This window comes from Malaclemys terrapin, chromosome 1 (genome assembly GCF_027887155.1).
Source record: "Malaclemys terrapin pileata isolate rMalTer1 chromosome 1, rMalTer1.hap1, whole genome shotgun sequence".
Taxonomy (NCBI): domain Eukaryota; kingdom Metazoa; phylum Chordata; order Testudines; family Emydidae; genus Malaclemys; species Malaclemys terrapin.
The window spans coordinates 344546440-344573184 of record NC_071505.1 but is presented as its reverse complement, the minus strand read 5'-3'; the positions used below and the strand labels follow the sequence as shown (position 1 = coordinate 344573184).

Below are 26745 nucleotides of genomic sequence, written 5' to 3'. Positions count from 1 at the left end.
CGTGTGGATCTCGCTGCAGAGGGAGGGGGTGTTTGTGCTTCAGGAATGACTGGACGTGTGTGCGAGGGTGGGGGGAACCCTGTCTCTGAGTAACGGACCCGGTCGCCGCACATCCCGAGGAGCTCTTCAGTGTCACAACTCCCTGCAAAGAGTCCGGTTTCAAACTCGCCGCGTGACACCGGCCGGTGGCTCCCCAGAGCCGCTCATTTATTTCCAAAGTTGGGGCCAAATTCAGCTCTCAGAGACACCAGGGTAAATCCATCAATGTCAGTGGGGACCCGCCGGACTTACACCAGTGTAATTAAGAGCAAGATGTGCCCCACGGGTCGCTTTATGGTATACATTTCGGATTTAGGGTATTTCCCAAAGAAAGATTGATACACGGCTAGCAATCCACCCCTCGCTGACATGCCTGACCCAACTGCTCGCGAAGCGGCTTGGGTAGGGCCCTGTAGGCCAGGGGTGGCCAACCTGCGCCTGAGAAGGAGCCAGAATTTACCAATGTACATTGCCAAAGAGCCACAGTAACACGTCAGCAGCTCCCCCCCACAGTGACTCCCACCCGCCAGCTGCACCGCTGATCAGCACATAACCCTCCATCCCTGCACCTCCCCCGCCTGCCTGCAGCTGTTTTGTGGTGTGCAGGAGGCTCGGGGGGTTTGGGGGGGGAGAAGGAGCAAGGGCGCAGCAGACTCAGGGGAAAGGGTGAGGCCCTTGGGGGAATGAGTGGAGTGGGGTCAGGGCCTGGGGCAGAGCCAGGGGTTGAGCAGTGAGCCCCCCCGCACATTGGAAAGTTGGCGCCTGTAGCTCCAGCCCCGGAATCGGTGCCTGTACAAGGAGCCGCATATTAACTTCTGAAGAGCCGCATGTGGCTCCGAAGCCACAGGTTGGTCACCCCTGCTGTAGGCGTTTCCTGTACCAAGCGGAACTGTAACCAGAACTACCACTAGAGGGCACTCTAACCTGATGAGCCTAGCCCTGCCCTCTGATACATGGTGTGTCTGTGTAGACTGGGCTACATCTTCCCGGGTCCCAGTGAGAGTCGTTCCAGCGAAGTCAGTGGGCCTATTCCAACCTAGAGCAGTTGAGGATCCGGCCTGATCTAATTACTGTACGTTTAAAACCTGAGCATGATTTAGGGAGCTGCTGGGCCTATTTCAAAAAGTGGGCCTAGACCAGGCGAATTCTCCAAACCAGCCTTAATCCTCCGCTGCTTACGGGCGGCCCCAGGGCTGTCCCTGCAAGATCAAGGTTTTCATGAGGTGGCACAGCACCTGGTTGTGTGGCTAACCCCGCTGCTCCCTTATGTGGTGCTTGGTGAATTTCCCCCGAGTCGTCCCCAGCCCGCTGCTCCGAGACGCAGAAGCCTACGCGCACGTGAGTCAGTGCTCGGGTCAGTTTGACTAACCTTTAACGTGGCGGCTGGGAGGCCGCGGCTTTGGAAACGGTCCCGATTGACTCTTTAAACTGTAAATATCGAAGCGATAAAATCTCTCTCTCTCCTCGGCTCAGCCTGAGTCAGTGAAGCCCGGTCAGGGGGTGCGTTGCTTTCATTCTAGGGCATCTTGGCTTGATATTTTCTCAGGCTTGAAGTTGATTAAAATCCAGCCCGGGCGTTGGTAGCCAGGGGAACGCCTGCCTGGTGACTCAGTGGTCTGAGACTCCCTGGTCTGAGATTCCCATCTGTGTTTCTCCTTCAACCTGCCTGCTGCTTCTGGCTTTGATAGACCCAGCTATCTTTAGATAGTGCCATCCCGCAAAGGGACCGGACTCCCTGCCAGCAGAGGAAAGGACGGTATAAAGCCAGCAGGCACCGATTATTCCCATTAGGTTCCTCCCATGCAGTGAGAAGGGGAAGCGGGGGCGAGAGGGCTGCAGCTGAAAGAATTTTGCAGATTAGACTCAGACCAGGCCCGCACCCAGCCACGAGGGAAAGTTTGCAAGGGGGAGAGGAAGTTGCACTTCCGGTGGCCGACCCACATGGGAGGCTTAGAGAGGGAATAGGTGAGGGGAAAAAAAAGGTTAGGAATGGGGGGGGGGGGACGGGTTGCTTTAGTGAATCCCCCTCCACAGCTGCTGCCCCCGGGGGAAAAGCCCCAAGACAGGAATGCGGCAGAGGCAGTGCGTGAGGGGACAGCGCAGGCTAATCCGGCATGCGGGCAGCACCACAGCGTTCCAAAGGGAAGTTAGGAAGCGCCTGTCACTGGGGACGCCCACAGCGGTGGCTTCTGTAACGTCCCTCGTTGGGGAGTGAGTTGGAACTCAGCCGTCATGACTCCCTGTGGTTCTGTCTAGCTCCCTGGCTGGCACCGGCCGTGCTGCCCGGTGTCACCATTACGTGCTGGACTGGATGCGGCCGTCCTAAATGGGGCTGCTGCCTCCACTTCCCCATCCATTAGGGACGTCAGAGCAGCTCACCAGCTTCCCATGGGCATCGGCCAACGCCGGCTCAAGGCGGGAGCTGACGGCATGTGGCAGGGGCAGAGGCCACGGGGGGATCTTGCACTGTGCCTAGTCAGGATTTCTGTCCCCCCCAGTCTGTCAAGCCAGGATGACAGTCGCTAAAAGCAAACATTCTGGCTGGGCCAGAGGTCAGTTTTGAAAAGCCGCGATTTACGCGGAAGCTGGTTCCGGCTCAGCAAGCTGCGTGTTCTGTTTAAAATTCCACATTTGCTTGTGATCTCGAGGCTCCAGAAGGCAGCAGCAGGCGAAGGGCATCGTTAGTAATGCAAAGGAATTGACAGAGAGGCAAAGGAGTAAATAAATCAAGCCCAGGTCGATGCATGAAACTCAGCTCGGTAAGTTTGATTGCAAAATGGCCAGATACGCTGCTTCCTGTATGCTCTGCCGTCAGCACAGGCAGTAAATTAGCAGTGCATATAAGATCAGAATACATTACATAAGCACCCAGATGGCGATGTACTTGTAGGCTAATCGGGTGCAGGGAGATATGGGTGTAACGAGGTAAAATATTGTTTGTGCATTATTTGAGCAGGCCACTGCTGTCTACTGGATGAAATCAGAATGGTTCCACTATGTGTCATTGGCCCTCTACTGCCTATTGCTAATGGTGATTCTCCCATAGTTCTTTCCCTGCAGCGGCTATTGAGTTCTAAGTGGATGTCATGTGCAGCATAATGGCACCTGTGAATTCCTAGCTAGCCGTGGGTTTGTTACTGGAAATACAGCAGAGCATGTGATTGTACAGCACACTGACTTTAAATGGGCTCTCAAGGTAAAATTCATGGGGCTAACTGATCCCTGGGGTAGCTCTATTGATTTTCGGCCCGTGAAAGGCTATGATTGTTCTATGGTTACATTTGCTTAAGCTCACTCTCATGCTTCAGGGCACAAGTAAGTTAGTGCAGGGGTCAGGAAGGAATTTCTGTCCCTCACATGCAGCACTGTAGACCTTCTGCGACACATTTTAGAATCTTCTCTCCTTCCTTTGTAGCACAAGTTGTTGTGAGCCACCCGTCTGAACTGCTTTGGCACAGAAGAGTCTGTGTGTATCCGTGCATGTGGTTTTCAGAGTGAGTCGGTATCCCATCAGGCTGTATTGGTGTGGAGAGGAGGTTGTCAGGGCAGCACTCAGGATTTAGATGACTACAGGTGGTGCGAGGGCAGGCGTTCGCGCCGATCAGGGCAGGCTTTGCGAGGCTCAGCTGTTACAGTCCAATGGGACAGTTGTAGCCCAGGGCAAGGCTATCAGAGAGAGAGAAAGAGAAAGAGACGCAGTTTCAGAGTTGGGCAGTCAACTAATTGACTGGAACAAGCTGACGCAAGAGCCCTCACAGGAAAGGGACGTTTGTTCCAGAGCTTTGGACTCCATCCCAACCACTGACAGCAAAGGACGCACCTACACACCGTCAATCAGAGCAGAGGACACCCAACTTCCCACCAGTCAGAGCAGAGGACACCCAACTTCCCACCAATCAGAGCAGAGGACGCCCATCAGTCTACCAATCAGAGCAGAGGACGCCCACCACTCCACCAATCAGAGCAAAGGACCTTAAAGAATTTCACCAATCATAGAACAGGTCACACCCACATTCTAACTATTTACTCCCCGCCTCCTCCCATTGTCAAGCACTAAAAGTCATCCCTCCAATCACAGCACAGGAAAATCCATCAGTCCTCCAATCACAACACAGGGCACCTGGATGTTCTAAAACACCTTTTCTCCCCACCAATGTATTGACATTCATCTCATCAGTCAGAGACCAGGACATATACCAACTTTGCACTAATCACAGCAAAAGACATGCCCACACCCCGCCAATCAAAGGCCCCATTACAGCAGTTCTGAAGCCACGCAATGCAGGATAGTGACACACACACACCCCTACCTGCCTTTGGGTTTGGTGTTGCAAAACCAAATCTGAGTGGCCGTGTGTGCGCCCTCAGCTGGATGATCTCAGAACTGTGTGTCATGAGCCTTATACTGTCAGGAGAAATTAGTTAGTAGAGAGTGTCCTTTTAACTTGCAAGGCATGTGCTTCTGGAGCAGGGCAATGCGATCTCTCTCCCGGCTGATCACCACCCTGCTCTGGTTGGGCACGGTGTGGAGCGGAGCAACAGCAGTTATGTTTCCGTCAATCCTTGGGGTCCCTGCCAAAGCAACGAGTGAGGATGCCATGTGATGGCCACTTCCGATGGCTGGTTTGGTGATGTGTCCGGTTGCTACTGATCTAGACCCGTGCTCTCTCCCTCCTGGGTTTTGTTCCCGTTGGGGAAGCGTGAGGGATGAGGAAAAGGAAGCAAGGAAGTCACACTCATGTAAAGTCTTACCCAGGGGCCAAACTTGCCGGAGTTGAATCTCGCCTCGTTTTGGTTCTGCACCACTGTGGTTAGAGTCAGGAGAGTTTTGCCTGAGTAGAGACTGCGTAATGATTTCCGGAGGTGGCCCAATATAAACAGTGCAAGGCATTGCTTCCCGAAATGTGTGGCACGTCCCTGAAGGAATTTTGAGTGGGAGACAGGCCTCGGTTCTTCTCTGGACTCTCAGCTTTCATTAAAATAAACGAGGACATTTCTCACTGTTACGGTTTCTGAGAAAGCCTTCTAATGGTGACCCATGGGTAACCGATGCAGCACTGCCTGCCTGAGTTTGCAGAGAGCCTGAAACGGTAGCTCTTCAGCCTGTGCTCCCCTGCGCATTTCAGCGGATGCTAACGCAGATGACAATGGGGATATTTGAAATGTCAATTAACTATTGCACTTCAGAGCCTAAGGATGGGCCCTCACTGGCGCACGATGGGGTGGTAGGAGACTCAGCTTGTAAAAGTTGAGGACGGGCAGGTGTGAGTGCTAACTGTTGGTATGTAGCAGGGAAGAACCGGGCCCTAGGAGCAAAGGCATGGACCTGCTGTATCTTGTCCCTCAAAGATCATAGAATATCAGGGCTGGAAGGGACCTCAGGAGATCATCTAGTCCAACCCCCTGCTCAAAGCAGGACCAATCCCCAGACAGAGTTTTACCCCAGTTCCCTAAATGGTCCCCTCAAGACTTGAACTCATAACCCTGGGTTTAGCAGGCCAATGCTCAAACCACTCAGCTCTCCCTCCCCCCCCCCCCCCCCCCCCCCCGAAGAGCTAGCCCTGAATCCTACTTTAGCAAAAATCAACCGAGGAGCGATTGGCCCCAGGCGAGGAAACTAGCTGCCAAAAAACTCCGGGTCAAGGTATCCCTCGAATAAACAGAGTCTAGCGAGCAGATGGCCCGGGCAGCGCTTGGCAGGCTGTGCTGACCTTCACTAGCCAGAGCGCGGCCGGCATGCTTAATCACCGGGAGTGAGCCCCAGCTCCAGTCGGCAGTGCAAGGGGACTGGGCTTGCTGCTAGTTTGTACGATCCTTGAACTGGGCACAATTGAGTGCTTTAAAGAGAAGCTCTGCTCTGCGAAGGACCCCTCTGACTCCTCCGAGATGCTTTTCCTGCCTGTCAGAGTCACAGCTGCTGAGTTCAGTGAGTCAGTACAGCTGAGGGAGAGGGAGCTGGATTCTGTTCCTTGCGCCTCGGCTGAGCTGCTCACTGAATTTCAATTACAGGGCAATATTCTGCCCTGGGTGCTCCATTGTGTCAAGCACGAGACATACGCACAGCGAGGGACGCGCACCGCGCCAGGCGCTGGACGTGCGCACAGCGAGGGACGCGCACCGCGCCAGGCGCTGGACGTGCGCACAGCGAGGGACGCGCACCGCGCCAGGCGCCGGACGTACGCACAGCGAGGGACGCCCACCGCGCCAGGCGCCGGACGTACGCACAGCGAGGGACGCGCACCGCGCCAGGCGCCGGACGTGCGCACAGCGAGGGACGCGCACCGCGCCAGGCGCTGGACGTGCGCACAGCGAGGGACGCTCACCGTGCCAGGCGCTGGACGTGCGCACAGCGAGGGACGCGCACCGCGCCAGGCGCCGGACGTACGCACAGCGAGGGACGCCCACCGCGCCAGGCGCCGGACGTGCGCACAGCGAGGGACGCGCACCGTGCCAGGCGCTGGACGTGCGCACAGCGAGGGACGCGCACCGTGCCAGGCGCTGGACGTGCGCACAGCGAGGGACGCTCACCGTGCCAGGCGCTGGACGTGCGCACAGCGAGGGACGCGCACCGTGCCAGGCGCTGGACGTGCGCACAGCGAGGGACGCGCACCGCGCCAGGCGCCGGACATACGCACAGCGAGGGACGCGCACCGCGCCAGGCGCTGGATGTACGCACAGCGAGGGACGCGCACCGCGCCAGGCGCTGGATGTGCGCACAGCGAGGGACGCGCACCGCGCCAGGCGCTGGATGTGCGCACAGCAAGGGACACTCACCCTGCATAGTGTATAGTGAGATGCAGTGAGATCCATTGTCCGACAAGACTGTGGCGCACCTGAGAGTTGAACCCAGGTTTTTGAGGCCTCATCCACTGCCTCGCCCACCAGATCAGACTTTCAGCTGTCGAATGTTTGCTAGCAGCGTCCCTGCTCGTTCCATTCCCCCCTCCCCTTCTCACCGTGGTCTGAGCTGCTCTCCCTGGCAGTGATTTGAACCTGCTGGTGCCGCCGATCAGGCCCGGCTCATCCGGTGACATTTGGCGAGGGCAGCAGGCTCCGCATCAGTCACAGCTGGGGAAGAGCAGCGGCAGCAGCTTGACGCCCGGGGAGCAGGATGGATGGAGCCGGAGGGACGAGCTGCCGCAGCATCCTGCTCTCCAGCTGTCCCCGCAGCCTCGGCTTTGCACGGGGAACGTGGCCTCATCCATCTCCCCTCGCCCCCGCCCGCCTCCTTCCCCTTGCGACGGCACACGCTGGTGTCTGCTTTCAGAGCTGGAAGCCCCTTCTCCCACCTGGCTGGCTTCTGAAGGTCGTTAGCTAGGCACTGACCCGGGCGGGGAAATAGCGCAGCTCCCTGGTTCTACAGCGATGGGATCCAGCGGAGAGCCCCGCAGCCAGGCGGGTAAGGCCCAGCGGGCTGGCTCTCTGGCTGCTTCCCCTGTGCCCCTGGCATTCACACCCACAGCAAGCTCTGCTCCCGGCCCGGATCCTGTAGACAGGAGAATGCAGCCAGATCCTGGGATCGCTTCACCGCTCCCTCCACAGCTGGGCCGGGGAGCAGGCGCCGGCTACGAGAGCTGGGCAGACGCGGGGTCGTTACATCCCGCTTCGCCTTCCAAGCCCCCTGCAGTTCGGTTCAGAAGTAACGTAGCAAGTGCCGGAGCGGCGCAGATCTCTGAGCCACCGTGCCCGGTGTCCTCTCTCCAGGTGCCCCGGGGCAGGACGGACGGGCTAATGGATAAGGCACCAAACTGGGACTCCGGTGACCTCCGCTCCACCCCATTTCGGGGAGTCTGAGCCAGGATCAGTGGAAGTTGGTGCCTGATTGTCACGTGATGTACGCTCCTAGAGCTTTAACGTCCCACTGTCCCGTTGAGGCCGCATTCTCGGGGGGCTGTTCCCATCCCCTTTGAGGGTCCTTCATGCTCAGGGCTCCCAGATCTGCCTGCTGTGAGCCGTGGCTGACACAAAACCAGGCTCTGCACCCTCCCCTCTGTGCCCCCCCTCTTCGGTGAGGGGAGGAAGCGTGCCAGGGTGGGAGGGAGCTGATCAAGACACATGTTGCTCCTCAGCCACTGGCATAACTTAGAGCAGCTGCAGGGCTGCTCTAAGTTCCACCTGGGCTGTTTCAGGCCCTCAGCCAGCCCAGGATCTGGGGAGCCGGCCCAGCTCCTGGTGCCATGGCGTGACCATGCTGGCTGGGGCCCTGGCTCTGTGGAGTGCAGTCATGGTGTAGCTGGGGACTGGACCCCCACAGCAGTGCCGAGGGGTCTTAGCCTCCCTGGGAATGGTGCCCACGGAGCCTGCAACGTGCATTCTGCTCTGGAAAAGAGGAGACTAAGGGGGGAAATGATAGAGGGATATAAAATCATGAGTGATGTGGAGAAAGTGGATAAGGAAAGGTAATTTACTTATTCCCATAATACAAGAACTAGGGGCCACCAAATGAAATTAATAGGCAGCAGGTTTAAAACAAATAAAAGGAAGTTCTTCTTCACACAGCGCACAGTCAACTTGTGGAACTCCTTGCCTGAGGAGGTTGTGAAGGCTAGGACTATAACAGTGTTTAAAAGAGAACTGGATAAATTCATGGAGGTTAAGTCCATTAATGACTATTAGTCAGGATGGGTAAGGAATGGTGTCCCTAGACTCTGTTTGTCAGAGGGTGGAGATGGATGGCAGGAGAGAGATCACTTGATCATTGCCTGTTAGGTTCACTCCCTCTGGGGCACCTGGCATTGGCCACTGTCGGTAGACAGGATACTGGGCTGGATGGACCTTTGGTCTGACCCAGTACGGCCGTTCTTATGTTCTTATGGCCCACCTGACAAGGACGCGTGGTGTTCTCTTAGGAGCACACTGAAGAGGCCTGTGGTGGTGTTTTTCATTTCTCTTTGCCAGGCTCAATGACTATGTTAAGTACTATTCAACACGCGCCGCGCAGAGGGGCCCCATAGCACAGCCGTCTCTCAGCGGCTTCCACGGCCGACAGCTTTTCTAAAGAAAACATGTTCCCCTTGGATACAGTGCTCCAGGAGGGGAGCGGCCTCCGACAGTGTCTCCCCAGCCCTTCTCTGCACGGATCTGGGTTATTATCCGGCCTGCCGCCGCCCCGTTGCGCCGATCCCGCCATAGAGAGCGTTACAGATCGCTACAGTTTTGCATTCGGGCCACCTGAGCCTTTGGGCCCAGGTCTGAGCTCCAACGCTCCAGCAATGGCCCCAAGAAGCAGCCGTCCCCACTATGACCCACTACCTCCCTGGGGGCAGGGGGTTAGCTGGCTGGCTAAGCTGTCCTGGCTAATGCATCGGGGGAGGTGTGGAACCGACGCCCTGCTGGCCGGCCTCCTGGAGGGTGTGGGGAGCAGGGGGTGCAGAGTGCATGGTGCCTGCATCGGGTGTCCATGGTGGGTGGGAGCTGGGGGACATGCACGGCGTGTTTGTAACAATCCTTGCATGTGTGTGCAGCCGACGGGAGAATTCCCAGCCATAGCGCCCCGAGCACTTTCCAAAGGCGGGCCAGCATCATTCTCCCCATGTTACGAATGGGGAAACCGAGGCACGGCGCCGGAGCGAGCTGCCCAAGGTCGCACGGAGAGCCCGTGGCTGGAACTTACACAGAGGGTCTGTTAGCCTCTGTGCTGTGTAGGGCCTGCCCCAGCTCTTCCCTACAGCAGGAGTAACTCCATTGGGTCACGCCGGTCTCCAGTCAGTACAGGTGGATCACAAGCAAGCTCGCCAGCTCACCGTGGGAGGGGTGGGAGATCCATCGCTTTAAAATTGAACTGGACGTGGCGGAGGCATGGGGGACTTTGGTACCGTTCACTTTCAGCTCTGGTTGGTTCCCACCCGGCGGTCCCAGACTGTGAATCGGAACCTGCTCTCACTGACGCTGGAGTAAATCAGGAGTAGCCCCATTGGTGGGGTGCAGCCACGCTGGTGGGAGAGGAGGTTCTGGCCCTGGGGGGAGCACAGCAGGTGCTGGGGAACGGCAGGAGACAGCCCCCTAGAGTCGTAGAAACATAGGGCTGGAAGGGGCCTCGAGAGACCGCGTAGCTCTCCCGTTAGAGGTGGGCCTTGGTCCACGCTTAGAGGGGGCGTTTGGATCCAGGTCCGAAGCTGGTGGCTCAGGCTTGCTGCTGAGACAAGCCACACGGACGTGTCGTGCGAAGACGAGACCCGGCTAGCCCCACGCTGGCTGCTCGGACAGCCTGGTCCCCAGTGCAGCTGAGGGAAGGGACTTGCCCCAGCTCCTGGGCGCACCCAAGCAATTCGACCCCGCTGTGAGGCTGTTCTTTCTGTGCCCCAGAATCCCGAGAAGCGGGATTAGCTCAGGAGACCTGCGTTCAGCTCCCAGCTCTGACACCGATTCACTGTGCAGCCTCGGGTGCGTCGCCGCCCCGCTCTGTGCCTCAGTTTCCCCATTGATGCAGTGCTGCGAGATCCTGGGCTAGAAATAAATGGAGATATCCCATCTCCTAGAACTGGAAGGGACCTTGACAGGTCATCGAGTCCAGCCCCCGGCCTTCACTAGCAGGACCAAGTACTGATTTTGCCCCAAATCCCCAAGTGGCCCCCTCAAGGCTTGAACTCCCAACCCTGGGTTTAGCAGGCCAATGCTCAAACCACTGAGCTATCCCTCCCCCCGGAGGGTATCGCGCGTATAACATTGCCTAAGCTTGCTCCGCTGTACAGGTTAGGATCGGCCGTTATCTAACCGCCTGGCTCTTTGCATTCTGGGCTAGGCAGGAAGCGTGTTTGGTAATACGTTCTGAGTGGGCCACGTTCATCCCTGGGACAACTTCACTGGTGTCACAGGAGTTACCCTGGGGGGGGGGGGGGGTATTTCCAGTTAAATGAGAATCCACTTGCTCCAGCGTCTCCGGAATCACATGGTAGATTCCAGGCTGTGTCGCCCCCGTCCGACCCCAGGAGGGCTTCGAGGCAGCGCTCAGGGTGTCTCATCTCCGCATCGCCGCCAGATGCTAACCAGAAAGGCAGGCGGCGCGGGCGGCCTGGCCTGGGAGACCTTTGGAAGGTCAGGAGGGATGGCACGAAGCTGGCAGGGGCTGCCCTGCAAGCGTGGAGGACGGACGCCGCGGGGATGAATCAGGCAGTAAATTGTGACTGACAAATGCCCATCTTGCTGCCTGGCCCCGGGGGCGGAACTGCCTTGGCCCGTGCATGCCCAGCCTTGATAGGCGTGAGGAAGAGGAGACCCCGGGGGCAGGGAGAGAGCCGGAGCTCAGTGAAATTGATGGGAATCTTTTCGGTGGTTTAACCGGATCCCAATGAAGGGCAGGTGGGAGCCTTGTGGTTAAGGCGACCCTGGCCACAGATCCGCCTGTGGAACTGGACCCGGTTCTGGACTTCGGTTCTAACAGGACAATGACACGGCTCCTGTCACCTTGGCGCTGAGCCTCTCGCAAGTATTTAAACATAATATCACTAATAATCACTCGCTGCTTTCTCAGCGTGTAGAAGAAATGGCTGGATTAGTTGACAGAGTTTTACGTGTGTGTGTGTGAGAAAGAAGAACTCACTGAAGGTCTAAGAAATCATAATAATACCCAGCTCTTATCTAGCACTTTTGATCTGTAGATCTCAAAGCACTTTACAGAGGACGTCAGTGCCATTCTCCTCACTTTACAGATGGGGAAACTGAGGCACGGAGAGGCAAAATGACTTGCCCAAGCGTCATCTGGCAGGTCAGTGGTAAAGTCAGGAACAGAACCCAGGTCTTCTGAGTCCCTAGTCAGTGCGCTTCCTACTAGACCACACTGCCTCCCTCGGGAGTTTTGTCTTTAGCTCTGAGCACAGGGAGTCCTCGAACTGATTTTGTCTCTTGTGGCAATGCATTCCACAGCCTAGGTTTGGCTCCGCTGAAAATTCTGTCTTCCCCCTGTTGGTCGAGAGCAGTGGTTCTTAACCTTTACTGCAGCCTGCACCCCTTTGCTTCTCAAAATATGTTCGCGCCCCCCTTAAACCTAGATCTATTTTTTGTTTGTATATTACAGTAATCGTTAAGAAATGCATAATGGTAATAAATACAGAGGTTTGATGACACAAAGTAGTTGTACTTACGTGCCAGTGCTTCATCTGTGTTTTCGATGATTTACCTTCTAAAAAAATCTGGCGTGTCTCACACCCCCAGAAAGGGCATCTCGCCCCCGCCCCCTCCCAGGGTTAAGAGCCTCAATCTGAATTGAGGTCTGAGATCAGTCGGGGAGAAGGACGAGCATTAGCCTCATATTGTGCTTTATAATCCCCACCAGTAGAACTAGAAAGAATGTAATCATGGCCCAACGTGCTACCTGGGTTCTAGATTCATAGATTTTAAGGTCAGAAGGGGCCATTGTGATAATCGAGTCTGTCCTGCCTAGCGCCGGCCAGAGACTCTCCCCTGGCAATTCCTGCTCACGGGCTGTCTGTCTCGGGGGGTTCTGCAGTGCCCATCCCCATGGGATCGAAGCCATGCCGGCCACAGGCAGCTGCACGGTAGAAGCCTGACCTTTTCATTGACACATGGGTTTTCTCTTCTTTCCCAGGATGCCTTACTGAGTCTGGGCTCCGTGATCGACGTCGCCTGCCTCCGGGAAGTCATCAAAGATGCCATTACGTCCGTGCTCCCCAAAGTGGTACGTAGAGGCGGGTTCCGGCTGCGGGGGACGGGGGCCTGTGGCTCTGTTTGTGTTGGGCTTTCAAAGTGCAGCGAAGACCACCCGCTCCTGCTTCGGGAACAAGGGCAGCGACTTGGGAAGTGAAAGCGTCCTGAGTGCGACGTCCTTAGCTGCGTGGTTTATGTACGATACAGGCAGAGTTTCCTTCTCACGCTGGGCTCTGGTGCCGTGGCGTGAACATGCTGGCTGGGACCCTGGCGTGGCTGGGCTCTAATCTCCACTGTGCTACTGACTTCCCCTGAGGCCTTGGGCAAGTCACTTGATTGCTCTTTGCCTCAGTTTTCCTCTCTGTATAACCACATTACAAAACCTGACTAGACAAAGCCCCACCAAATATACCACAGGCAGCAATCCTCTGCGCCCGAGGGGGTGGGGGGGGATCAAATCACCTGTCAGGCCTCTCTGTTGTTTAACCTATGCCTGAGCCGGCGGATCAGGAATCACAGAGGAGAGGGGGGCTGGCTTGACAGGAAATCGTGTGTCATCTATTCTCTGCCCACGCCCCATTGCAGGACACTAACAATGTCTGAGGTTTTGCTAGTGATCTGAGTGAGGGGCCTGGGGCCCCAGGATTTCACGTTCTGTACATGGAAAGCAAACGTGATCCCTGGGGTGGGGTGGGGGGACGGGCCCACGCGCAGAGAGCCCGCCCCAAGCCTTGGCGTTGCTTACGCTGGAACTCGAGGACTTCAGTGGGTGCTTGGGCTGGCTTGCGTCTGATGAATTGGGCATTCACCCACAAAAGCTTATGCTCCAATACTTCTGTTAGTCTTAAAGGTGCCACAGGACCCTCTGTTGCTTATGGGCTGGCCCTGGTGTCCTGTTCCCCAAGGCGAGGATCGGCCCACGTCTCTATTCCTGACAAGCAATGGAGCCAGGCTCCGACCCCGGTGCCTTTCTGCCGGGGCCCAGAGGAGCTCGCTGAATCTGACGCTGTCTCCTTCGCTGCTCGGGAGGTCCCTGCGCCTGGTGGGTAGCGAATCCCCGTGCCCCGGCTGTAGCTGTGTGTTGGGACAGCAGGGGTAGCGTGTTCTAGAACAAGAAAACAAGAAATACGGGCACTGGAGAGAGCCCCACTGTGTCTCAGGGTGGCGGCTGTCAGCTTCCGGGGGCCTGGTTCCCCACTGCGTTGCTCCTCCTGCAAAAGGGGATGCTGCTCTGTGAGAGGACTTCACAGTCCCCTCAGCACTACAGAGTCAACACCCCAGTCCATCGGTGGCTGACATAAGCACTCTGTTACAGCACCGCAGTGAGATCCCCTCTCCCAGCAAGCTAGTGAGGTGGATGCAGCGCCGGCGTCAACCCCCCAGTGGCTGTCCCACCATGTCTGTAAACTGTGCTGCCTGGGGTCACAGAGACCAGAAGCTCCTCAATCCCCCAACTCCATGGATATTTGAAATGCCTTTTCCAGCTTGCCCACCTTGGCAATCACAGTTCTCCTGCATTGCATGCAGCTGGCCAGCCCACTGCACCAGCTCCATGTGTGCCTGGTGTGGGCAGAAGGTATTGGATCTCCTGGGCCTGTGGGGGGTAGTGCGGTAGTGCCCAGAGTCTCCCACCATGATCCAGGCTGCATTGTGCTGTACGTACACAACAGGAGACAGCCCCTAGCTTGGGGATTGTACGATATAGACAGACAAGGCTGCCCAAAAGCAGCCGGGGAGATGATTTGTTCACAGCCATGCAGTAGAGACGGGGTTAGAACCCAGCTTTCCTGACTCCCAGAGTAATGTCCTCACCCTCAGACCACAGGGCCTCTGCTGCCCCCTGGCCTGGGAGAAACAACCCCTTTCCCCGCTGCCGTGTGGCCAGTGCTCAGAGGACCTGCCTGCCTCCTAGACCTTGGCAGGGACGGGAAAGGTCAGTTTGGAACCCGCTGGCTGGTTTCTGCCCCAGCTCTTGTGTTAGCCGAGCGGGCCATCCCCTTTAATGTCCTGTCTCTTTGCCAGCCGGTGGGTACAAAGCGCGCGGGCCCGCTGCTGTCCTCTTTCTCATTTTGAGTCTGAAGTCGTTCTTGGGCTGCCATTTGCTAATCGCATTCTCCCGCGCGCTCGCCTGAGTGCGTAGTGGGCAACAATGCAAAATCCCCTCCAGTCCCGGGGGCTATTGTGTTCCTAATCTCCCGGCATTATAGCATTAGCGCGGGGGATAATAGCTGCGTGTTCTCCCTCTCCGCCAATGGTCTATTAGTGCTTGTAACCGCGGCGGATTCTCCTCTAGCAGGAGTGGGTGGCATATCCCGGTAGGGGCGGGGGCTGCTCTCCAAGGACCGCGGTTAATGCGCAGTGCACCGGGGCCGCTGCGATTCTTCAGCCTGGGCGGCTCCCCACAGAGTGAAGAGCCTGGAGAATCCCGTGCAAGGGGATGCCCAGCTGTAGTGTGAGTCACGCTGAAGGTCCAGGTAATGGAGCAAAAGAAAGTCATCTGTGCCCGGAGGGGGTTAACCCAGAATGCTGCATGTGGCAGCGCCCCGGGGCATCGCAAGGCTGTTTTCCTGCATACGCGGGTGTTTGTACCTAGCACTTCACAGGGCTGGGGAAGCATTATAATCCCATTCTTCACCAGGGGAAACTGAGGCACGGGGTGTCTCTTGCTCATGGTGGCACTGCAGGGAATAGAGTACAGTTCTTCTGAGCCCCAGGCCAGCTTCAGCCACAAGACTGGCCACCCCCTCTAAGCATTTAAGTCCGCCGCTCTTTTGACACAGACCATCAAACGTCTTTTGATGACAACCGGGCGGGGCTGGATTTGAGCCAGTGACGTTGTGGTCTCACGCCTCTTCCCTTCCGGCCCAGCAGCTGCCCAGGTTGCAAACCCACCTGCCCAGCACAGGTAATGCACCTCCCAGCAAGTGGGGAGGGAAGCGATTCCCTGACTAGCAGGCCAGCCCCACCCTAGGCAGTTGGTCTAATTAGAATGCCCTAGTGGAGTCCAGGTGCTTCTGCATTCTGGGCCAGATCCTCAGTGGGTGTCGATCGGCATCGCTCCACCAGAGTCAGCGCAGAGCTACCCTGCTTGATGCCCGGTGGGGATCTGGTCCGCCGAATGGGGAGCCGCAATCCCATGCCTTCTGGGTAAGGAGCCGCAGAGCTGGTTCAAGAGCAGAGTCAAGTCTTGTCTTTGGTGGTGGAACCCCAGTGTCCTTTGCACGGGGCTGCCTGATTTACTCATGCACAGTGTACATGCTCAGGCATTTCAGTGATAGCAAGGCACAGAACACCTCCTAAGAGCCTGCTCGTGTTTGCACCAGTGTCACAGAACATCTCCTAAGAGCCTGCTCGTGTTTGCACCAGTGCCACAGAACACCCCCTAAGAGCCTGCTTGTGTTTGCACCAGTATCACAGAACACTCCCTAAGAGCCTGCTTGTGTTTGCATCAGTATCACAGAACACCCCTTAAAATCCTGCTTGTGTTTGCACCAGTGTCACAGAACACCCCCTAAGATCCTGCTCGTGTTTGCACCAGTGTCAATGCGGGGTGACCGCTGACAGCAGCAGTGGGACGCCTGGTTTAAACTAGCGTCTCTAAGGACTGGATCGGGCCCTGCATGCCTCGCCTGACTAAAGCGAGCGCCGCTCCGGCCCGCTCTGCTTTATCTGTCAGAGCTGAGGGTTGCAGGAAGGCTGGATTCGGCAGCACAAAGGCGGTGGAATCAAGCTGGCGTGATGGAATGTATTCTTTTCACGGCTCTGCTGCGATGTAAGCAATAGAATCTGTTTTCACACAATACAATTATTCCAGTGAACTGTTAGCAAGGGGCTTGTGTAGGGTGTTTTTCTTTTTTTAATTAGTTCTTTTCAGTTGCCCGGTATTTGAGTGCACATTACTCCTTTGTTAACCAGCGCTCCCTTTATCGCTGCGATAAATGCAGCTCATGTTCAGGCACCTTGCTGCATAGAAAATTGGGGATAATTGCCAGTGGTTTTTTTAATCAAATAAAGGGGGAGGTGTATTTATTCCAGACCCTCTTAACACTGGGTCCGTGGCTTGTTTGCATAGCCCAGGTGCTGTAATATGCTTGTAAAGCGTATGTCTCATCTTGGCACACGTTGAGGATAATAACCTACTGCCGCTGGCGGAATACCTAGGCACTCCTTTAGCTCAAGTGGTAGAGGTCTGTGCTTTGGTGCTGGTGGTCCCAGATTCAAGCCCTCAGAACCTATGGTTGAGATTGGCACAAATCCACTTTGCTTGTAAAGAAGTAAGATGAGAGTCGGGTGACCTGTTCCTGGCACGCAGCCTATCAGATGGACAGAGCCCCTTTCCTTCCGGGAGCTAGCCTTAAACAGCCTCCGAGATGGCTGCTGAGGACTTCCGACAAAGGAAAACTTCCCATGCCATCTCGCTGCCTCAGTTTCCCGTCTAAACTAGCACTGCTCTACCTCCCTGCACTGCTGTGAGGCTGAATAACTGTTTGTAAAGGCAGTGCTTTGTGATCTGGATTCTCAGCCCCCATACCCTATCCACTAGGCCATGCTGCCTCTCAGTGCCCACAGGGAATTAGCCAGAGGAGACATTACTGTATGTCTTCACTTGTCCACACAGTGCGCTAGCCCTCACTGAGTAACCACGTTATCACATTGCTTAGCCCCTGACCTTCCTCCCTCCCTCCCGCCGACTTACCCCCTTTTCCCACCATGCCTGCCTGTGTCATGCATTGGGAGGCACCTACCATGCTTTGGGGCTCTGAAAGACGTGCTTGTATTTGTGCGATAGTCCCTGAACTAGCCTGGGGCCAGGCTGGTTTCAGTTGTCCATGTCATTGATTGGCCTCTGGCTGTGGGTGTGGCTGGTCATTGGAATTTGGAGACCAGCTGCTGCTGCAGATGATGATGCGGGGGAGGCCGGGAGGATGATGCCCATCCATCTCCCAACTGTACAGGAGACTCCTGACTCCTGTCTGCCCACCGGGGCTGTCTAGTAAAACTCCCTCCCATCTGCGGTGGAGTGGCCGGGGCTTGTGTGCGATACGAGAGGCAATGAAGGAGTTAACTTCCTAGCGTGCAGTCTGACAACTTCACCCACAGAGCATGTGTGGAGCTGAAATCAGCTGGATCTGCAGCCAGGGGCTGGGCACCTCTTCGGATCCAGCCCCAAGTTCAGTACCTGCTAACCCTCATTAGGGTTAATGCTCCGTGTGCCATCTCTGCCCACTGCTTTCTTGCTAGCGAACGGTGCTGTGGTGACAGCCTGGGAGGCTGATGCCCTCCGCGTATCCCTGGGACAGATGGGCCCACCTTTGGGGGCGAGTGGGTAGCTCAGCTGAGACCCACCAACTTGTGTCACGGAGCCAGCAGCTGGTGACAACTTCCAGTCACTCTTATTTGTATTGTAATAGCACCTGGAGGCATGGACTGAGATCAGGGCCCTATCGCGCCAGGTGCTGCACATGCACAGAGTCAGAGACAGGCCCTTGCCCAGAGAACTCGCGGTCTGACTAGACAAGACAGAGGATGGGAGAAGGGATGAATTCCTGGTAGAACTGCCCTTCCGAGCCAGATTAGAAGGGGGGAGCTAGCAGAGACAGGACCTGTAACCAAGCGCAGTCTATTGAGTTTATCCAAGAGAAGAAGGCTAAGAGGTGACTTGGTTACAGTATCTAAGTCCTTTATGATGAGATTTCTGATAGTCGCTGGCTCTTTCCTCTCGCAGACAAAGACGCAGCAAGAGCCAATGGCTGGAAGCGGCAGCTAGACAAATTTGGACTGGAAATAAGGTGACATTTTTATAAGTGAGGGGAATTCGCCCTTGGTGCAACTAGAGATACAGTGGCGTCTCCATCGTGAGAAGTCGTTAAATCAAGACCGTTAAATCTTTCTAAAACAGGGGGTCTCAAACTGGGGGTCGGGACCCCTCAGGGGGTCACGAGGTTATTACGTGGGGGGTCATGAGCTGTCAGCCTCCACCCCAAACCCCGCTTTGTCTCCAGCATTTATAATGGTGTTACATATATTAAAAAGTGTTTTTAATTTATAAGGGGGGGTCACACTCAGAGGTTTGCTGTGTGAAAGGGGTCACCAATGTAAAAGTTTGAGAGCCACTGTAAAAAGATCTTCTCCAACTCCACCAGAAGTCACAGGCTTGGTGCAGAGTTTATTGGGTGAGGTTCTGTGACCTGTGTCGGACTCGCTTATCATACCGGTCCTGTCGGGGTGTAGCATCGCTGAATCTTTCAGTCTTCGCAGCTCTCCACTCCCTCGCACCCTCCATCCCTCTTTTATTAAAAGCCAATTAGGGAACTTTGAACTTAGTCAATTACCGACGGCCTTACAAGAAGCCACATCTATTGAAGAACCGAACTGACGTGCTGGGAAACCATTCTTTGTGTTTGCAAACGGAGTGAAGAGAATACCATTCTGATCTCACTGTGTAATATAATTATCCAGACGTTCAGGTCTGTTTTGTGCGTGGTGGGAGGGAAGGGGCACATGCTTTGTGGAGAGAAGAAACCAAACCAACACAGTGCTCCAACCTGTTTCATTTTAACCCCTTCGGTCCTGCCTCCCGGAGACGGTGCGTCCGGCAGAGGGCACCTCCATGTGGAAGGGCCGTCTTTCAGCTGGAGAGGGGCATTGTGGTCTAGCGTAGAGGGTAATGAGCGGAGACTTAGGAGAGCTAGCGTTCCACCTTAGGACTTTATCTTTCACCATAATGGCTGAGTGCCTTCTCCAGGTAATACTAAGCCAATAGCAAAGGTCCCTGTGTACATCATAGCTTCCAAGGCCAGAAGGGACTGTTGGGATCAGTCTGACCACCTGTATACCAGAGGCCAGAGAACTGCCCCAAAAGCATTCCTAGGGCAGAACTTTTAGAGAAACGGCCAGGCTTGATTTCACAACTGTCCGCGATGGAGAATCCACCACGGGCCTTGGGAAACTGGTCCAACGGCTAATTACTTTCACCGTTAAAAATGTCCACCTCATTTCCAGTCAGAATTTGTCTTGCTTCTGCTTCCAGCCACTGGATCATGTTGGACTTTTCTCTGCTAGATTGAACAGTCCGTTATTAAATATTTGTTCCGCATGTCGGTACTTAGAAACTAATCGCATCACCCCGTAACCTTCTCTTCGTGAAGCTAAATTGACACCGCTCCTTGAGTCTATCGCTATAAAGCAAGTTTTCTAAACTAATCTCGTGACTCTTCTCTGAACCTCTCCAATTTATCAACATCCTCCTTGAATTGTGGGCACCAGAACTGGACACGGGATTCCAGCAGCGGTCGCACCAGTGCCAAATGCAGAGGGCAAATCATCTCTACTAGTTGAGATTCCCCGATTTATGCATCCCAGGTTCGCGTTCGCTCTTTTGGCCAGAGCGTCCCGCTGGGAGCTTGTGTTCAGCTGATTATCCACCACGACCCCCACCAGTCTTTGTCAGAGTCACTGCTCCTTAGGAGAGAGTCCCCCATCCCGTAAGTATGGCCTGCGTGCTTTGTTCCCAGATGTCAACATTTACATTTAGCTGCATTAAAACGCAGATTGTTTTCTTGCCCCCAGTTTACTAAGTGCTCCAAATCGCTCTCCCATTTTTGTGTCATCTGCAGACTTTGTCAGTGATGATTTTATGTTTTCATCCCGGTCACTGATAAAAATGTGAAATAGTGTAGGGCCAAGACGCAATGCCTGCGGGACCCCCCTGGAAACAGACCCGTTAGATGGCGATTCCCCGATTACAGTTACATTTTGAGACCTATCAGTCAGCCAGTTTTTATTCCCTGCAGTACAAGATATGTACGTAGGAACCTACCCAAGATAGATACAGGGCCCAGCCAAAACGGCAGCTCTGAGAAGTTTGGCTCTGGATCCAGACATGGACACTTGGACACACCACCATTGCGTCTCCGCCTTCCCATTGAGAAGATAACCCAAGCCATGAATTGTAATACAGTCGGAAGTTCTCAGGCCACCTGTGCTTCACCTTTGGGCCTTTCTCCAAAGCCTTTCAGGGTCGCTTGGCGATGGCCGGCTGTGGCTATGTCATCCCTTGACAGAGCCGGGCACCTCAGCCTTTCTGTTCTAACGAGATGGGGAACCAATGAGAGAGAGGGCTCCGTCACTTGAGGAGTCAATCCTGCTGTTTTTCACATCCCACCTGGAGTCCAGGCCAGGTCATCGGTGTCTGAGATGTACCAGATCTTTGGTAGCCCCTGCGTGGCCTTAGTTTGGTTTTGGGTGCCCACATCCATGTAGGCCAGGGGTAGGCAACCAATGGCACGCATGCCAAAGGCGGCACACGAGCTGATTTTCAGTGGCACTCACACTGCCCGGGTCCTGGCCACCGGTCCGGGGGGACTCTGCATTTTAATTTAATTTTAAATGAAGCTTCTTAAACATTTAAAAACCTTATTTACTTTACATACAACAATAGTTTAGTTATATATTATAGACTTATAGAAAGAGACCTTCTAAAAACGTTAAAATGTATGACTGGCATGCGAAACCTTAAATCAGAGTGAATAAATGAAGACTCCGCACACCACTTCCGAAAGGTTGCCGACCCATGATGTAGGTAGTAACTGGCCCTCTTGTGCCTGTCCTCAGTAGAAAGGCCAAAGAAGGACTTTATGGGCCATGGACACTGAATGCTCTTCTAACAAGGGTGTTCTTGTTAAAGTACAGATACGGATGTAGTACGAAAGTAAGTGTGTGTGTGTGTGTGTGTGTGTGTGTGTGTAAAAACACAATTGCCCCCTGCTGGATGAATCAGAACTGCCCATCTGTGTGTCATAGGCCCTACACTGCTGTAGTGGGGATTCTCTTTTCACTCTAGAGGCAGGAGGCTGAGTTCCAGCCCTGGAGCTGGTGTTCAGATTTGCCGTGGGGCACAGAATAGTTACATCCTAGGTGAGGATACTTTCTTAAAGGGATCAAAGTGAGTGGAATTCTACGGCTATCCCCAGTGTACAGGTGGAGAAACTGAGGCACAGAGCGGCTGAGGGGATGATGAAGCCTACTGAGGTTAATGGAAAGACTCCTGTTGATTTCAGTGGATTTTAGGGAGTAGGCCCTAAAAGTAACCCAGCAGGTCTTTGGCAGGGGCAGGAATTGAGCTCCTGTCTCCAGAGCCCAGTGCCGTAACCCCAAGACCCACCCGCTGCCCTTCCTCCATCCCATCCTCCCCACCACCGCTGCTGCTCCCTAGCCCCATGGCTGGTGGCCCATCGCTTTCTTCTGGGGCAGGGTGGTTCAAGGCGCTTGCTTTGCCGCTGTCTCTTCCCCCGGGGACAGGCGATCGCCTCCCCATAATGAGCTTGACTGAGCATGAAATTGGGAGGCAGCCCGTGTCTGACCCGAAATAAATCAATCGGTTGGACAAACTGCGACAAGGCAACAGCCGGCTCCGCTGTCAGCTCGGTCTGCCGCGATCAGGGGAATTCAGAGAGACCGGCCCCACCTGGGCTCAGCCGCTGCTCTGCAAAGAGCATCTCTTCCCTAGCAGAGAGCCTCGGGCTGCCCTTGCTAAAATGCGCATTTCCCAGGTACCCAGGGCCGAGGAAGGAGGGGGCGGGAAGCCGGTACAAATTACCAGGGCCCAGCGGTCCAGAAAGGGGCCCGGGGCCCAGCTTCCCCAACCCCGTCGTCGCCTTACTTGGGCCTGGCGGTCCGGAAGCGGGCCCGGGGCCTGGCTTCCCTGGCTTCCCCCTCCTCCCGTCGGCCCTGTTTAGCCCGTTCGCCCTTGCTGGGGGGCCCGAAAAAAATTTTTCACCGGGGCCCGAACCCGCTCTCAGCGGCCCTGCAGCTACCCCCAGGCGTCGGCAAGAGCCCCAGCCCCCCACTGCGGTGTGGCCCCTCTGCACCCCCGGCAGCATCGGATGTGGCCCGGGAGAGTCCCAAGCCAGACGTGGGTTGTGCTGAATTGCTCTGGGGGTAGGAGCTGCCCCCTGTGATCCAGCCGAGAGAGGAGCTGGGGCAGGCGGAGGTGCCATCTCGCCTTAAACTCAGGCTCGGCGTTCTGCCCACCTGGGATTTCAGAGGCCTCCCCGGACCCTGTTGCAGGGCACGGCCCAAACCCCAGGGGTTTTCTGGGCGTTTCTGGCCGGAGCGTTCGCTCGGCCGGCTTAGCCCGCACCGAAGGCAGCGAGTGTACCTTTGTCTGCGCGCGGCTCCTCACACGTGCTAACAGCACCTGCCTAGACAAGGCCCCGGCCGAGGAAACTTCTCTTTGCTGACGTTCAGCATCAGCCCTCCGCCCCCCACCCCCCCCCACTCAATTATATCTCCTTGCTCCTGGCCATCCCCTCCGACCCAGCCTCTCTTCTCGGAGGTTTGCTGACACTCGCAGGCAAATCTGCTCTTCCCCCTCCCGCCGGCCAAATGAACGATGGCTTCTTATTGACATTACTCATGGGCGGCAAGCGAGCAGTTGCTGAGTGACCTGAGTCCTCTCCCTGGGCCGTTGGCTGAACCCATCACTTGCCTGGCAGTAATGAGTTAGACAAATCAAGCCCATCAGATAGGCAGCGGCTGATGCAGAACAAAACTGTATTGTTGCCTCTAATGTTTCCGCGGCATCGTAACATTAAATCACTCAGCGGCGAGCCCAGGCATTATCTCTTACATGAGCCGGAGCTAATGGGATTTCATTGCACCCGGCTGCCCGGAATTAGCCTTTCCTCCTTGTCGCTGGCTTCCTGTGGAGGCCCTGGACTCGGGTGACTGCAGATCCTCCCACCCGTGCTGCTGGGAAGGACGATGGAACATGTGCAATGAGCCAGGGAGAGACACGTGCCTGGCCACCCAAGGCGTCGTGGCACTAGCTGAACGGGGCAGGTGGTTGTCCCAGGTCATTTCCTCGCAGGCTGAGGGTCCGCCCTCAGAATGAGCCCCTATTCCAGTCTCACACCCCTGCCCGTCGCCCAGGCCCTCCGCTGGTCCCGTGCCAGCTGTAGAGCGTCATCAGGGTGGGCACTCTGTGTCTCTGCGCTGGCCCCGCCCACTTCCAGACACCACGGTCTCGGTGCTAATGCCATCACAGGGCTGGCCCAGGAAGTCCCCATCCAAAGGGTGCCCATGCAGCACCCTTGGGGGGGCTACGGATGAGGCAAGGTCGGACTGGATTCTCAGTCACTGCAGCGTGCGGGAGGGGGATTGCCAGAGCCACCAGGGCACCTCCAGCGGGTGGGTAGCCCCGTCCCTAATTCAGCACCGCCCAGTCGCGCTGTACTGGATGAATTGGAAGATTTCTGCCCGTCGCTGTACTCAGTGGCTTTGGGTACGAGCACCGCACCAGGCTGCTGGGCCAGGAGCGGAACCGCCCAGGCTGCTTGCCGCAATCGAGAGGTTAGCAGTCGGGGTGTCTCTGAGCATGGCCCACGAGCGGCTTAATTCACTTAGCCTTAATAAGGAGCTTTCATACAGGTGGGCGCGGGCATCCAGGGTGTGTTTGCACTGAGGAGGGGGACCTGAAACATTCCTCCACCCCCACTGCACAGCAGAGAGGCTGGGCCCGAAACAGATTGGACAGCTGGGAAACTGAGGCACACAGGGAGTTGAGCCTATGTCCCCAGGTAGCATCCTAACCCCTGGGCCATGCTTCCCATTCACACAGGCCGCTTATATCTGTCCAGTAAGGGTGACTCACGGTCACCATAAGCTGGGCTGGCTCTGAGGCCATGGCCTCAGCGGAGAGGGTCTGACCCTGCTCCGTTATGCCCGTGGGAATTGGGAGGAACTCTGCCCATGCAGGTGAACTTCAGGGGCGTGAGAGCACATTCCGGCCCAGTGGTGTAAAACGGGGGGAAAGGGGGCTGGCCTTCTTTGATGTCTAATGTCCCACCAGCGTTCTCCAAAGAAGGAGCCGTTAACAGTCATTTAATCAAACACCCCTACCCCCCACCCTTAGCAAGCAAGGACCTGCCGGAGGCTCGTCCCCCGCACTACGCCTGCGTGCTTCAGCACCATGAATGAAACGTTCCTGGACGGCGTCTCTCAGCCATAAGCGCTGCCCTGGGTCTGTCAAACGCTTGTGCTTCATTTCCCTGAAATACGGCTTGTCATCTTCCCCCGGGCTGGAGGATCCATTGCCCTGAGCGAAGGCTCTGCCAGGAAATCACGTCCCTGGGGAGAACTCTCTGGCCTCAGCGTGAAGATTCCCTCTTTACTTTGAAGCCCAGAGGGGAGGAAAGTGGAGATTTGATCTGCCAGATTTGCTGTTCCCCGGGAAATCAGCACGACTCCCGTTTGCTGAGCTGTCACCGGTTCGGGTCTGGCGGGGATGACTGTCAGCGGCTGTGCGCTTCGGTGTTTCCATCAGTGCCGCTTTGTAGCGATCACTCCTTCGTGTTCTCGGCTCAGAGGGGCCTGGCGGTGAGATCTCGCCCTGCCACAGGGGCCTGGCTGCTAGAAAGGGCCTCATTTCCTCCCCGCCCCAGTTCCCAGTTCTTCCTCCCCGGCCGGCCAGCGTGCCATGAAAACTCCTTCTCCAGGCGGGGGAATGGCCAGGTGAAGGTCTGAAACCCACTGGGGGGTATTTGTCACAGCAAGATAACCGCTGGGTCCTGCAGCTTTAAGCAGAGTTAGCCTCAAACTGCCAGGCGCATTGTCGATATTATGGGGAGGTGCTTGGGCAACAGGCATTAGTTAGCTGGGGTCTCCTCCCTGCAGATCGCAGCCCTGGTGCAGCCAGCCGGCGGAAAGCGCCTGACGTCTGCAGGAGGGTCAGTGGAGAAGGGGAGCTGAGGGAGCAGCAGAAGGCAGAGGCCTTGTAGGCAGGGTAGATCTCCAATAGCCCTACCCTAGACTCCAGTGGTTTTGGGGCAGGTCACTCAGGGCCAGGTTTTTACTGCTATTTAGGTACCTGAAAATCCAGGTTGGCACCCAGCGAGCTTTTCCAAAGTACTTAAAGCGCCTCCGTTTCCCCTCTGTGCAGCAGCCCGTCCACACAGGTCTGTGTGAGGGTAAATCCATTGCAGACCGAGCTAAATGCGCCATCAATAGTGTCAAGCCCTCTGGAAATGACGCATGAGCACCAAGCTCAGGGCAGGCTGTTAAGAACCAGGCACAACCTCCAGATGGGCTGTGAGTTCTGTATTTAGCTTTCACCAGCGCGTTACCAAGTGTAAACTCCTCTGGCACTTACCATGGAGTCACAGGCAGTCCCCGTGGGCACCCCGGTCTGTCTCGCCACCCAGGTGAGCCTCCCTTGGGACAGATGGTCCCTTACACCAAGGATCACAGCAATATTCAGGTTATTCCCTGTCCCAATGGACCAGTCACTTACTCCAGGTCGGGGTGACCAACCTGAGCCTGAGAAGGAGCCAGAAATTTACCAATGTACATTGCCAAAGAGCCACAGTAATGTGTCAGCAGCTCCCCCATCTCCACTCCCACCCACCAGCAGCCCCGCTGATCAGCGCCTCCCCCTCCCTCCCAATCAGCTGTTTCGTGGCGTGCAGGAGGCTCTGGGGGGAGGGGGGAGGAGCGAGGGCATGGCAGGCTCAGGGGAGGGGGCAGAGCCTGTGGCAGAGCCAGGGGGTTGAGCAGTGAGCCCCCCCGGCACATTGGAAAGTTGGCGCCTGTAGCTCCAGCCCCGGAGTCGGTGCCTGTACAAGGAGCCGCATATTAACTTCTGAAGAGCCGCATGCGGCTCCGGAGCCACAGGTCGGCCACCCCTGCTCCAGGTCAATCGCACTTTCTATCTCACACCAAAGCCAGCGCTTGTAGCCAATCCTATGAGATTTATTATCTCATAAATCCTAAAGCTTTATTAACTAGGAAAAGGAAAGGAGAGTTATTTACAAGGTTAAAACAGGAAAAGACACACCACATACGTGAGCTGCAGTCTTAAGTTTCAAAAGGTAATAGTAGCTTCTATAATAAGCAAGCTCTCTATGTCTTTTAGGGCTACCCCAGGCTAAGCCCTGGGGATCTTTTGCTTATGCCTAGTAATCCTGGCCCCCTAGAGTCCAAGCAGCATAAAAATCCAGTTCTTCCTTGTTAGGGGCTTTGATATCCTTCCCCCGTTCGGCTTGGAGCTGCAGTGTTTGCCTATGGGAGGAGTTCCCTTGCAAGACTCATCTTCCTGGGCGTGGG

At 55.8% G+C, this 26745-nt stretch overlaps 1 protein-coding gene across 2 annotated transcripts in view; it reads left to right on the top strand.

Moving 5' to 3' along the window:
* PDE2A (phosphodiesterase 2A) overlaps positions 1–26745 on the top strand; it is a 276311-nt gene that overhangs the window by 142754 nt on the left and 106812 nt on the right. For both annotated transcript variants that reach the window (XM_054015920.1, XM_054015921.1), the window contains exon 2: positions 12584–12673. In XM_054015920.1, coding sequence (XP_053871895.1) covers positions 12584–12673 — 90 coding nt within the window. The remainder of the gene's footprint in view (positions 1–12583; positions 12674–26745) is intronic.